The sequence below is a fragment of the Schistocerca piceifrons genome, chromosome 2, assembly GCF_021461385.2.
Source record: "Schistocerca piceifrons isolate TAMUIC-IGC-003096 chromosome 2, iqSchPice1.1, whole genome shotgun sequence".
In the NCBI taxonomy this organism is placed as follows: Eukaryota; Metazoa; Arthropoda; class Insecta; order Orthoptera; family Acrididae; genus Schistocerca; species Schistocerca piceifrons.
Window position 1 is genome coordinate 770346939 of NC_060139.1, and position 13330 is coordinate 770360268.

Consider the following 13330-nt stretch of genomic DNA (forward strand, 5'->3'; position numbering starts at 1 on the left):
GAGCATTAGAGAGTCACAGGCACCCCTGGTGTCAAAAAAAAAAAAAAAAAAAAAAAAAAAAAAAAAAAAAAAAAAAAAAAAAAAAATCAAATGTATGTGAAATCTTATGGGACTTAGCTGCTAAGGCCATCAGTCTCTTAGCTTACACACCACTTAACCTAAATTATCCTAAGGACAAACACACACACCCATGCCCGAGGGTGGACTCGAACCCCCGCCCTGGTGTCACTTGTACACCGTCTGTGACACTCCAACAGTCGAAAGCGAGCAATGTCCTCTTTTGAGGAGATGACCAACATTTTTGACGAGCATATGAGGACCTTCAATAGCCTTTTATCCAGCAGTAAAACCAAAGTCATCCAGAAGTGAAATTGAAATGGGTACTTCTAACAACGGTGGTGGCATAAGGAACATTAACAATGTACGATGAGTGCTACATTTTCAAGCCGAGATAAAAGTAATTATAGATGCGACTGGGCGCGCGGCAGTAACCACAGGTGCAGGCTGTCGGCTGCAGGCAGTAAACCGATAGGCGAGTAGCCGCGGGGCAGGACGGGTTCGCTGCAGCGGGCGACAGCCGGCGGCGCCTGCGGTAAGGAGAGCGCTCCGCTCGCGCCGGTGGCTGCAGCGGCCGGAGACGGCGCTGCTATATTTGCAAGTGGGAGAACAGGTACCGCGGCGGCGACGCCTGCGCGCCGGTCTGGAGCGTGCGCCAGTATCGGGCAGCCAGCCGCGCCATGAGGAGGGCCTGGGACGACTTCTGGAGGGCGCGCAGCGTGCGTGCGCCGCACCACCGCCGCCGATTCCTGCACCTGCCGAAGCCCACAGGTACCGTGCCACGCTGCCGCGCAACCAGCTGCTGCCACCCAGAGTGTAAACTGGACTCCAGATACTTCTGCGTGCACAGGATTTGGTACGTAGGACATCCGTACCTGCAGGAATGATGATTAATTTGGAAAGATCCGCTTCACTTTTGCTAATTATTTATTCAAACCACGATTGGTTTCGGTATTTTAAAATCGCATCTTCAGGTGTATGAAACTATTGTGTTTGGTAACACGTAACATGCTGCCGGGCCAATCAGTGCAAGAGTTCCAATGAGTGCATTTTGGTGGAAACTGTTCGCCGTCGGTCAGCCGCATGGTAGGAACGCGAGCTAGTACAGTAGTAGTAGGAACGCAGGCGATTACAGTAGGGGTAGGAACGCCAACCATTACAGTAGTAGTACGAACGTCAATCACCAGAGTAGTAGCAGGAACGTCAACCACTACAGTAGTGGGAGGAATGCCATCCGCTACAGTAGTGGTACGAACGGCAACCACTACAAAGTGGTAAGAACGCCAGTCACTGCAGTAGTGGTACGAATGCCAAACATTACAAAGTGGTAAGAACGCCGGCCACTACAGAAGTGCTACGAACGCCAACGACTACAAATTGGTAAGAACGCCAGCCACTCCTGTAGTGGCAGGAATACGAACCATTACAGTAGTGCCGGCCGGAGTGGCCGTGCGGTTCTAGGCGCTACAGTCTGGAGCCGAGCGACCGCTACGGTCGCAGGTTCGAATCCTACCTTGGGCATGGATGTGTGTGATGTCCTTAAGTTAGTTAGGTTTAATTAGTTCTAAGTTCTGGGCGACGGATGGCCTCAGAAGTTAAGTCGCATAGTGCTCAGAGCCATTTGAACCACTACAGTAATGTAAGGAACGCCAATCATTGCTGTAGTGCAGCTGACTACCGGCGGACAGTTTCCGTCTACATGTAGTAACTGGAGCTCTTGCACTGACTGGCCCGATCACATGTTGTGTGTTACCAAATATGATAATTTCACACACCTAAAGATGGGATTTTAAAATCCCGAAACCGGTCTTGATTTGAGTAAGTAATCAGCACAACTGAAGCGGATCTCTCTAAATTAACTGTCATGTCTGTGTGCTTATTGGCCAGTTTACACGACTGCACCGGAGTCTGGTCGCTCGCCGAATGGTTCATTTGTCGTGCAGTTTGAGCGTTAGTACACTTCTCGGAATGAATGACTGCACTTGTGCTGTCCTTGCATTACGAGACCAGCACTGTCGACGGTATCCGGACTGGTTCGACTACCGCTTTTAGCATAGTGTTTATTTCTTTCGTCTACGCTTTTTCTGATAGCGAGATACGTTACAAATAACAACGAGGCTAGTTATATTGTGTTTTTTATCAAAATACCTCAAGGTTATGAAGGCAGTTTTATTGAATTTTAAGATTTTATTCCGTCATGTAAAGTATTAATTCGCGGTATATTTAGTTGCCTCATCAGCATCTACATGAAATGCATCTTTGCGTTCCCGTAGCGCACTTCCTGACAACGACTACCAGTTACTATCTGCCATGAATATGGACCTCAAGATAAATTTATAACAGTCGTTTTTCATGGATGAACTTACTGAAAGAAGTTATTTTCCCACAAAAGGCTGTTTTTATACAGCTTTTAAACTGTTCTACGGTTTGGCGTACAAACAGAGAACTAAATAGTAATTTTTTAATTACTGTTGAGATCGCTGAAGCTCCGTATGTTAATCGAGCAGTACCTCATTTCACATGACGTTCTACATAGTAATATGGACTCACAGTATCAAGAGGAAAGTCCTTAATTTAGTGAGCATTACTAACCGAACAAAGATGAGAAAAAGGTTGGTAAAAGTGTTTGCGTTTATAGGACGTCGTGATCGGCTGTTTAATTGTTTTATCATAGTAATATCTGCCAGTTCACGCAAGTACATCTTACAATTTTGCAAAACTAAACGAAATGAATCCAAGTAACAGTGCACTGGTAGTAACGTTTTCATTAAAGTTGCCGCTTTCCTATAGCATACGTGAATTGCTTAGTCTAATATCTTTTTCTTGTTCTTGGCGTTTGTCCTGTATCTTCCCAGGGTGGCTACGTTATCTTCATATGGTCGGAATGTTACTCTGGATTTGACAACGTTGTACGTGCTGGCCGGATGCCTTTCTTGTGGCTCCCACCCCCCTCATTCCACCTGCCTACCCACCCCTCTCCTCTTGCTCCACGGCTGTGACGTAAATTGTGTACCCCATCTGTTTCCATCTAGTGTTATCCATGTGAAAGAATGAAAACGTTTTACAAATGTTTGCGAATCGTGTAAATGGGGTGAGAGGAGGGTGCCAGCCCAGTATTCACCTAGTAGGATGTGGGAAAACGCCCAGAAACAACATCTAGACTGGCCGGCATACCGGCCCTTCTCGTTAATCAGTCGGGCTGATTCGATTTGGGACCGCCGCGCCTCCCTGAATCCTGGAAGCGGCTATCCGGAAAAACCCAAAAATCTCACGAGGGCCGACAGATTTTTCGGTGACACGAGTTCACACTCTGATCAGTAGTCCCTTACGGGTCTAGTAAATAGAGCGCATTCAACGTCCACCCGTGTCAGTCGAAGTACTACAAACTTACATTTTTTATTGCAATACATTCATGTTAAGGTTTTCAAAGATTTGCACGTTTATGATAGGAAGCTGAACGGAAACTGAGAAACAGAGATTGCAATTAGCTCGCACAGCCACATTTTACCATCTTTCCTATCACGTATTATAGAAGATAAATCGTACAGATGTGATTTGTGACATCTGTCGCTTCATGTGCAGAAATGTCGAACACAAGCAAGATTCTTGTATGTATTTTCAGTTACCGGTTTTTTCCGTCTCTCCCACTTCAAGATAGCGAAGCACTTATAGCATGATTCACTTTCGTGCACTGAATCTTCCGAGTGTAAGTGCTCACTGCCATCTGCACACAGTCCCTATATCTCTTTCGCACTCAGGGAAGATGGTGTAAGAAGGGATTCACAACCACTTCTATTGGTACTCTATAAATGCAGCGTGTTGATAAATTTTCTATATAAGCACCATTCTTATACAAACATCAGTTACCAGCATTCCTTATGTTCATGAGTTGCCTTCCAAGTTCTTCTTCAGTGGTCCGGTGAGACACAAAGGGCTGGGTGTCTAACAGGAGCAGAAGGCAGGACATTCCAGGGTAAGAGATGTTGGGTAGTCTAGACAACAATCCTGACATAGTATCCTCTAACTTTAATGGACTGTTAAAGAAGAATGTGGAATATAGAAGCTTAAGGCACGATATAGTGACGTAACAGTAGAGACATCTCGCAGTGTTCTCCCATCCTACAATGGTTTGATGGGTATAGGTGGCTCAAATGTTTCGGTAAGAATTTTGATGTTTTCGTATAAATGATTACATCGACATAATATGTATGTATATATGTATCAGAAGCCATTTTACTGCGCATGGCGTAGATTATTTCGTATTGATATCCCTCAGAAAGGAAGTATCAGCGTAGCACTCGAGAACGCCATGTTACACAAGATCTTCATAGTTGTTTTAGGGAACGCCATGACACTATTTCGCAGGTCTACCAAGTTGTAATTGCTGAAATGCATCGATATGAGCCGCTGTTTCTAACGGAAACGTTGTCAACTGGGTAGAGATCGGCGACCTAGCTGATCAAGTTAGGATTTGGTAAGTACAAACACAAGGAATAGAAACTCTCGGCCTGTGCGGCCGAGCAATATCTTGCTGAAACGTAAGCCCAGGATGGCTTGATATGAAGGGCAACAAAACGGGGCGTAGAATATCGTCGACGAACCGCTGTGTTGGTGCCGCGGATGACAACCCAAGGGGCCCTGCCACGAAATAAGTGACACCCAAGAGCATCACTCCTGGTTTTCGAGCCATGTAGCGTGTGACAATCGTGTAGGTATCCCACTGTTATCTGGGCGCCTCCAGACATGTCTTTGCTTATTATCAGGGCCCAGTTCGAAGCGAAACTCATCACAACTCCATTCCAGGTGGAATGTACCCGACATCTCTGCAGACGTTGTTGCTGGTGTACGGAGGTCAATGGTAGTCGGCGTACAGGGCACAGTGAACTAATCCCCCTTCCTGCGGGCCGCCTATTAAGTGTTCTTGTGGTCACTAAAGCAGCAGCTGCAATTCGTATTCATGATACTGATGGATCCGGGGCTCTGAATGCCTCTCTGACGATTGCTCTGTCGTCTCTCTGGGTCTACCACGTCCTTCTTGACGCGTGTTCAGCCGTTCCTACCAACTTGGCCGAATTGTGGCATTGATCCTATTCAAATGTAGAGCGATTTGCCGATAACCGCTCCTTTGAGCCGAACCGCACGTCGTCTCTCAAATGCTAACATCTGAAACCTGTGTGCGAGGCATAGTTAAAACAAATGGTTCAAATGGCTCTGAGCACTATGCGACGTAACATCTGAGGTCATAAGTCCCCTAGAACTTAGAACTACTTAAACATAACTAACCTAAGGACGTCACACACATCCATGACCGAGGCAGGAGTCGGACCTGCGATGGTAGCGGTCTCGCGGTTCCAGACTGAAGAGCCTAGAACCGCTCGGCCACAACGGCCAGCGAGGCATAGATAATATCCCACTTAGTTGTGGTGTCATGGTCTTCAGTCCAGAGACTGGTTTTATGCAGCTCTCCATGCTTCTCTATCCTGTGCAAGCTTCTTCATCTCCAAGCACCTACTGCAACCTACATTCTTCTGAATCTGCTTAGTGAATTCATCTCTTGGTCTCCCTCTACAATTTTTACCCTCCACGCTGAAGTCCAGTACTAAATTAATGACCCTTGATGCCTTAGAACATGTCCTACCAACCGATCCCTTCTCCTAGTCAAGTTGTGCCACAAATTCCTCTTCTCTCCAATTCTATTCAGTACCTCCTCATTAGTTACGAGATCTACCCATCTCATATTCAGCATTCTTTTGTAGCACCACATTTCGAAAGCTTCTAATCTCTTCTTGTCTAAACTATTTATCGTTCCTGTTTCACTTCCATACATGGCTACAATCCATACAAATACTTTCAGGAAAGACTTCCTGACACTTAAATCTATACTCGATATTTTCTTCAGAAACGCTTTCCTTGCCATTGCCATTGCCAGTCTACATTTTGTATCCTCTCGACTTCGACCGTCATCAGTTAATTTGCCCCCCAAATAGCAAAACTCATCTACTACTTTAAGTGCCTCATTTCCTAATCTAATTCACTCAGCATCACCTGATTTAATTCGACTACATTCCATTATCCTCGTTTTGCTTTTGTTGATATTCATCTTATATCCTCCTTTCAAGACACTGTCCATTCTGTTCAAATGCTCTTCCAGGTTCTTTGCTGTTCTTGGCAGAATTAAAATGTCATAGGCAAACCTCAAAGTTTTTATTTCTTCTCCGTGGATTTTAATTCCTACTCCAAATTTTTCTTTTGTTTCCTTTACTGCTTGCTCAATATACAGATTGAATAACCTCGGTGATAGACTACAACCCTTCCTCACTCCCGTCCCAACCACCGCTTCCCTTTCATGCCCTCGACTGTTATAACTGTCATCTGGTTTCTTTACAAATTGTAAACAGCTTTTCGCTTCCTGTATTTGACCCCTGACACCTTCAGAATTTGAAAGAGAGTATTCCAGTCAACACCGTCTTAAAGCTTTCTCTAAGTCTACAAATGCCAGAAACGTAGGTTTGCCTTTCCTTAATCTATCTTCTAAGATAAGTCGTAGGGTCAGTATTGCCTCACGTGTTCCAACAGTTCTACGGAATCCAAACTGATTGTCCTTGAGATCGGCTTCTACAAGTTTTTCCATTCGTCTGTAAAGAATATCCAACTGAGTACATGGAAGAAATTGGTAAAGACTTTATGCCCCGATATCGACCCATCCCTGTTTAAATTCTTGCCAGCTGCACGGTGAAATATCGCTGCAGCGTCACAGGTTCATCCATCGGCCGCCAAAGCTTACAGTTCTGCATTTTTTGTTGATATGTGAATGGGTTTGTGACCAATTTGCATAACTCATTTCTTGTCTTAGAGTGTAAACTGAAGCTGTGTTGAAATGTTTACGGAAAAAAAGTGTTTCGTTCACTTGCCTTACCCTAAATAATCCCCTACAGATATTTTTAACGATGAGCTTCTTTTCTTGTGGCGTTAATACATTTGGCATCACTGAATTCTGGCAGAACAGTTTTAGTGGAAGCCCTTAGGAACAACTGTATGCGTCACAAGACACCACAGAGTTAGGTAAATCAGTCATGTCACCGGGAACTGCGTGCTAGCAAGACTGGTACGTAACGTGACGCAGCAGCTTCTACCGGTGTATTTAACATTCTTGAACAAACGACGTTACAACGTAAGGAACGCTGTGGCACTGTAATGAGGCATGTTTCCGTTGCACAAGGACGTTATTTCTTTCAGTTATCTGAGTCAAGGCAGGCACTGATGGTGGTGTTAATATGAACGACAATAAAACGGTTCCTCGTGCAAATTTCTTCGACTGGACTTTGACGATATCAATAAAATTTAATTGAGTCTAGATATATTTTTAAATGAACATGCCATATAACTGGTTTCATGACACGTGTATTAAGTGATGTAATGAACATACAATACTCTCTGTTATGTTTATATAAGATTTTATTCAAAAAATTTAAAATTTCTTAAAACAAGTTATTTTTAAGAATTCAAAAATTTTAAACAAAACCATTTGTAACGTACTCTAATTTGGATTACTTTTTGATATATATACAAACAGTATAATTGCATTGTATAATTCTAGGATGGTGTTTTGCCCTTATGCTTTATGTGATACGATGTATTTCTGTCCAATGTTACTACAGTGCCACTTGACGATTGATAGTAACATTTTTGCCGTTTACTGCAGAATCTCAGTCTTTATTCAGCTGTTGTATGAACGTGCGCATGTATTGTCGATGCAATAAGCGTCGCATTTTATGTAAAGATGGCTTTATATTTGACATGCCGATACACTACGGTTTTCATGTTCTTATAACGTCTGTTTATGAAGTAATACGGCGTAATGTGCAAATGATCGAAACTTAATGACATGTGTTGCATAATGTATATGGTATGTATCCGTGTCATGTAAAAATGTATCACTCCCCATTATATCTGACCCCATTGTGCTTACAATTGCGCCCTAATACGTCACAGATCCGAAGATGGCAACATAGTTTTCTGAAACCAGTAATAAAAATAAATGCTGTGCTACAGCGATCTTGGCTGTCTGAAGTTTTTATTTCTCATTTCATGAAAATTTATTTTTGTTATTCGATCTTTCTTGTGGACATAACACATCATTATTGTCATCATGTTGACGCAGATTGAAGAATAATGTAAGTCAAGTGTGAAATCGATCTATGGAGTCATTTCGTTTATATGTCTATTTGAAGCTGTATTTTTTTTGCCAATGAAAATCCATAGAAGCTTGGTGAAGGTTTCTAAGAAGCCCACTTCTTCACTGTCGACTGTTACGAAAAGTGTTACTAAACTGAAACGTCGCCGTTTTTCCCTTGAACGTGACCCACGTGAATGACGTTCCAAATATACAATCAAAGATGAAAATTTCGAGGAAGTTACTATACGGTTTATATGACCAACACTTAAAAGTGTATGAAATAGCTGGTTACATGTGCATACTACGAGAAAGAGTTTGGTCCATTTTACATGAAGAATTAGCTATGAGAAAGCTTTGTGTGCTTTATGAGTTTTATTTGTTCAACACTATCTGAAAGCAAGTAGTTACACTATTTTACAAACTGTATGTGGACACTTTTAGAAAGAATCTGTCTAGATCCAACAGTTTGCCACCATGGAGTCGTGACTCCACAAATTCACGCTAAAAACTCAATAAACAACGGCTCTGCACCGAAAATATGTGAAGTCGATTTCATATAGGATGCTAAAGGAATCACCTTGCAATAACAGGAGAATATTGTACAACTCTGCTGGGCAGAAGAATGAAAAAAACTAATGAGAAACCTAGACTGTAAAAGAAAGAGTAAATCATCTTTGATTCGGACAGCTGCTATGGCAGCGAGAGGACGTTGGTGAATCCATGTATGCATTCTTGGCATCTTCACCTTATCCTCTCATATCCAGCTACTTCTATATCTAAATATATTGGTGGCTATAATTTTTGTTAACAGTCTAGAGACTGACTCTGTCAAAACAATAAGACCATTTTTTACTTAAGAAAAACAACCTTTCAGTGTCAGGCCAATATCTTTTCGCCTTGTTCTCGTAATGTCCAGAGAATCTGCGAGTTACCTTTCTGCTGAAGCGGTAATGCGCAGTGTTGTGTGTTCTTGGGTTACGAGACTTAACGACAACATCGTTTTTGCTGATCATTAGTCATTACCTTCTGAAGTGATCTGCGCTGCATCACTTTCACCTCGTTACGAGAGAGAATTGCTGAATTGGAAGACATGCGTTCGTGGGATCTTCCAGAAAGAGGTCGCCTTAGCTTCGTGAGCCATTATTCCAAACCGTTCGAACTACTAAGTAGCAAAATGAGAATGCCATTCGGCCAGGTGACGTCACTTAAAGAAGCTTGCACTATTCGAGAAACATCACAAAATTTTGTAGTAGTACATTCAACCCCTTTTGTGGCCAGCTACACTGACGGAAAAAAACCGCAAACCACAGAATAGGTATCAGAGAGTAATGACATTTCACGAAACTATTTGTGTAGGTAACATATTTAAGTGATTAACATTGCAAGATCATAGGTTAATGTAAACGTGAGATAAACCACTGCAAATGTGAAATGATGGTACATTAACTAGGCTGTAACCGCCAGACTGTTGACTGCAGCCGGCCGCGGTGGCTGAGCGGTTCTAGGTGCTTCAGTCCAGAACCGCGCGATTGCTACGGTCGCAGGTTCGACTCCTGCCTCGGGCATGGATGTGTGTGATGTCCGTAGGTTAGTTAGGTTTAGGCAGTTCTAAGTTCTAGGGGCCTGATGACCTCAGATGTTAAGTCCCATAGTACTCAGAGCCATTTTTTTGTTGTTGACTGCAAGCAAGCAAACGTGCATGCATTGTGTTGCAAAGGTTCTGAATGTCAGTTTGTGGGATGGAGATCCATGCCTGTTGCCTAGGTCGGTCAAAACAGGGAAGGTTAATGCTGGTTGTGAATGACGCTGGAGTTGTCGTCCAGTGATGTCCCATATATACTCGACTGGAGACAGATCTGATGATCAAGCAGGCCATAGCAACATTTCAGCACTCTGAAGAGCATGTTGGGTTACAAGAGCGGTATCTGGGCGAGCACTGTCATGTTGGAAAACATCCCCTGGAATACTGTTCACGAATAGCACAACAGGTCGAATCGCCAGTCTGACATACAAATCTGCAGTCAGGGTGCGTAGGATAACCACGAGAGTGCTCCTGCTATCATAGGAAATTGCATCCCAGGCCGTAACTCCAGATGTGGTGAAACGTCCCCTTAGAAAAATTGTCAATTACTATGCTCATAAACTTCTACGTTATTTCATACAAAGACAGCTGACTTAAACTCAACGTACTCAAACAGTTTTCTCTATACTTATTCTGATCATCACTAAACTGACACAATATTTTTAGCGCAACGCAGTCTGACTTTCAATAATCCCTACAAAAGAATGGCCCTGACTAACAATAACCTATACCTTTCATGGCAACAATACAGCGAGCGCCAATACTGCAAGCTAAATAAAAGATTCTAACTACTGAAGGCACTAACTACTGATAGGCATAGTTAGCAAATGAAAGATTTTAATAGAGAACAAACAATGTATTTACCTTAATAATGTTCAAAAGTCATCATATATATATAAATTCATGGCATCCATCTTTTCAAATTTCCTTTTTCTGGCGGAAACACGTTCAGATCGTGCCCACATAGTAATCTCTCGAAACTCTGGCATCTCTCTCTCTACATCCACCACTGCTGGCGGCTCACCTCCAACTGCACAACGCTACGCGCTGTTCACAACCAACTGCCCAACACTACAATTGCGAATATTCTAACAATGCCAAACAGCCACAGACTGCACACGGCACAGTCAGTGGTTTTCAGACAGAGCACTACGTGGCGCTACCAACATAAAAACCTGAACAGCCTACTTACAGTAGATACAGTGCGTCTAACACGCATGCTGGTTGGTTCCAGGCCCTCAGCTGGCCTCCTTCTAGCCAAGACACGGCCATCACTGGTACCGTGACAGAACCAGACCTCCACCCTGCCCTTGATGTGCTCTCGCTTGACACCATTGCAGTCGCAAATGCGGTGGTTCCGGGCCAGTGGAGTGCATGTTACAGGGCGTCTGGCTCGGAGCTGTCTTTGAAGTAACCGTTTTGTAACAGTTCGTTGTGTCACTGTGGTGCCAAGTACTGCTCAAATTGCGGCTGCTGATGCAGTACGATGCGCCAGAGCCAAACTCCGAAAACGATAGTCTTCCCTCTCGGTAATGCCACGTGGCCGTACGAAGCTCGGTTATCTTGCGATGCACATCCTCACTACCACCGCTGCCAATAATTATGTACAGTGGTTACATTCCTGCCGAGTTTTTCGGTAATATCGCAGGAGCAACATTCAGCTTCACTTAGTCCTATTATACGACCTCGACTCAGTGAGGTGCTGATAATGGCGTTTTTATTGCCGTAAAGGAATTATTGACCAACGTGAATGTACCACTTCCAGTCCCAAAGGTAAGTAACACTCGCAACCATTTCAGCTTTTTTTTTTAAGCAAACCTGATTTGCATCCTCATAGTGGCACTACTAGCGTGAAATCTGAATAGAAATCAACTTTCAGGTGTGGAAACACGCTTGCCAACTTTAGTTTATGTCGCGCATCTATTTCTTGGCGTTACGGGTTTTTTGCCGTTAGTGTAGTGTAGATTCAAGGCTGTGGACGATTACCTTCTCCATCCTTTCCCATTCTAAGTTGATGCTTATCCTCTGAAGACCTTGCTGTCGGCATTAAACTATAACCTTCCTTCCCTATTGTGTAAGAGCTCAAGATTTTGACCTTATGAATTACGATATTTACAGGGAGTGAGCACGCGTACTACAAGCTGTGGTGACGTTTGCTGTCTTAAGACTTCCACGAAAATGAGATTCTGCATCAAGTTATCACAGTGGAATAAGCTCCTTGACAGTTTTAGAGATAATTTTTGAATGCATAAATCTTCAGTAGCGTGTCTTCATGGCGAATACAGCATCATTTTGCTGCCACTAATCACTCACGACGTCCTCAGTCTTCATTTAATCGGCCATTGTGTTGGACTGCACCTTTTTTAATCTTTGTGATTAAAAGTAAGATACGGAATAAATAAATCATGTAATTTATCATCCGCTATGATGGGGCGGCGTTGTCGGCTTTCTCCGCAAGACGTTTCCGCTCACTTTTCGGCAGTTTCTTCTGAAGCAGACGCCTTTCTGAAGATACGAAAAATGTTTTTCGGCTGGAAAAACTGTAATAAAAACTACCCGCTCTGGCCAGTCACAAAACCGAAGTCGTGGGATGAAAACTCCGTTATACTGATGCTTTAAAGAAAACGTTTACCTGCCGAGTCCAGTTGACAAGACGATAATAACACAATGACTTGTAGTATCCGGTTTATGATTTCCACCCCTGACTCGAAGCCAAAGTCTACACGGATTTTAACAGTAAGAATACTCGCTCAGTGCTTTGTACAAATCGCTTTGGACTGTCAGTTTTACGTTATGAGAGCGCAGTACGCCATGCGCAGTTTAAGTTCTCGAAATAAAGTCACATTTCACAAATCAAAATACGGAACTTGTACAATAGTCGTCTACGTCTGGTCACCAATACTTTCTGACACTCCTAAATATTTTCAACCTCACAGATACTCAAAATTAAAAGAGTTTTTACAGAGCTAAATGCTGCTCAGTGTTGAGTCTGATCGTCACCAGTGATGGGCGCTAAGAGTCTCTCCCAGGTACACTACGTGATCAAAAGTATCCCGGCACCTGACTGAAACTGAATTAGAAGTTCGTGACACCCTCCATCGGTAATGCTGGAATTCAATATGGTGTTGGCCCACCCTTAGCCTTGATGACAGCTTCCACTCTCGCAGGCATACGTTGGAAGGTTTCTTGGGGAATGACAGCCCATTCTTCACGGAGTCCTGCACTCCGGAGAGGTATCGATGTCGGTCGGTGAGGCCTGGCACGAAGTCGGCGTTCCAAAACATACCAAAGGTGTTCTATAGGATTCAGGTCAGGATTCTGTGCAGGCCAATCCATTACAGGGATGTTATTGTTGTGTAACCACTCCGCCACAGGCCGTGAATTATGACCAGGTGCTCGATCGTGTTGATATCGCCATCCCCGAATTGCTCTTCAACAGTGGGAAGCAAGAAGCTGTTTAAAACATCAATGTTGGCCTTTGCTGTGTAGAGCCACACAAAATAACAAGGGGTGCA

General features: G+C 43.5%; 1 protein-coding gene across 1 annotated transcript in view; it reads left to right on the forward strand.

Moving 5' to 3' along the window:
- The first annotated feature begins 731 nt into the window (after positions 1–731).
- The window catches only part of LOC124775071 (annulin), a 443615-nt gene continuing 431016 nt past the window's right edge, over positions 732–13330 (forward strand). Inside the window, exon 1 of the mRNA XM_047249875.1 lies at positions 732–828. Within this exon, the coding sequence (XP_047105831.1) occupies positions 738–828 (91 nt within the window). The 5' untranslated portion in view covers positions 732–737. The remainder of the gene's footprint in view (positions 829–13330) is intronic.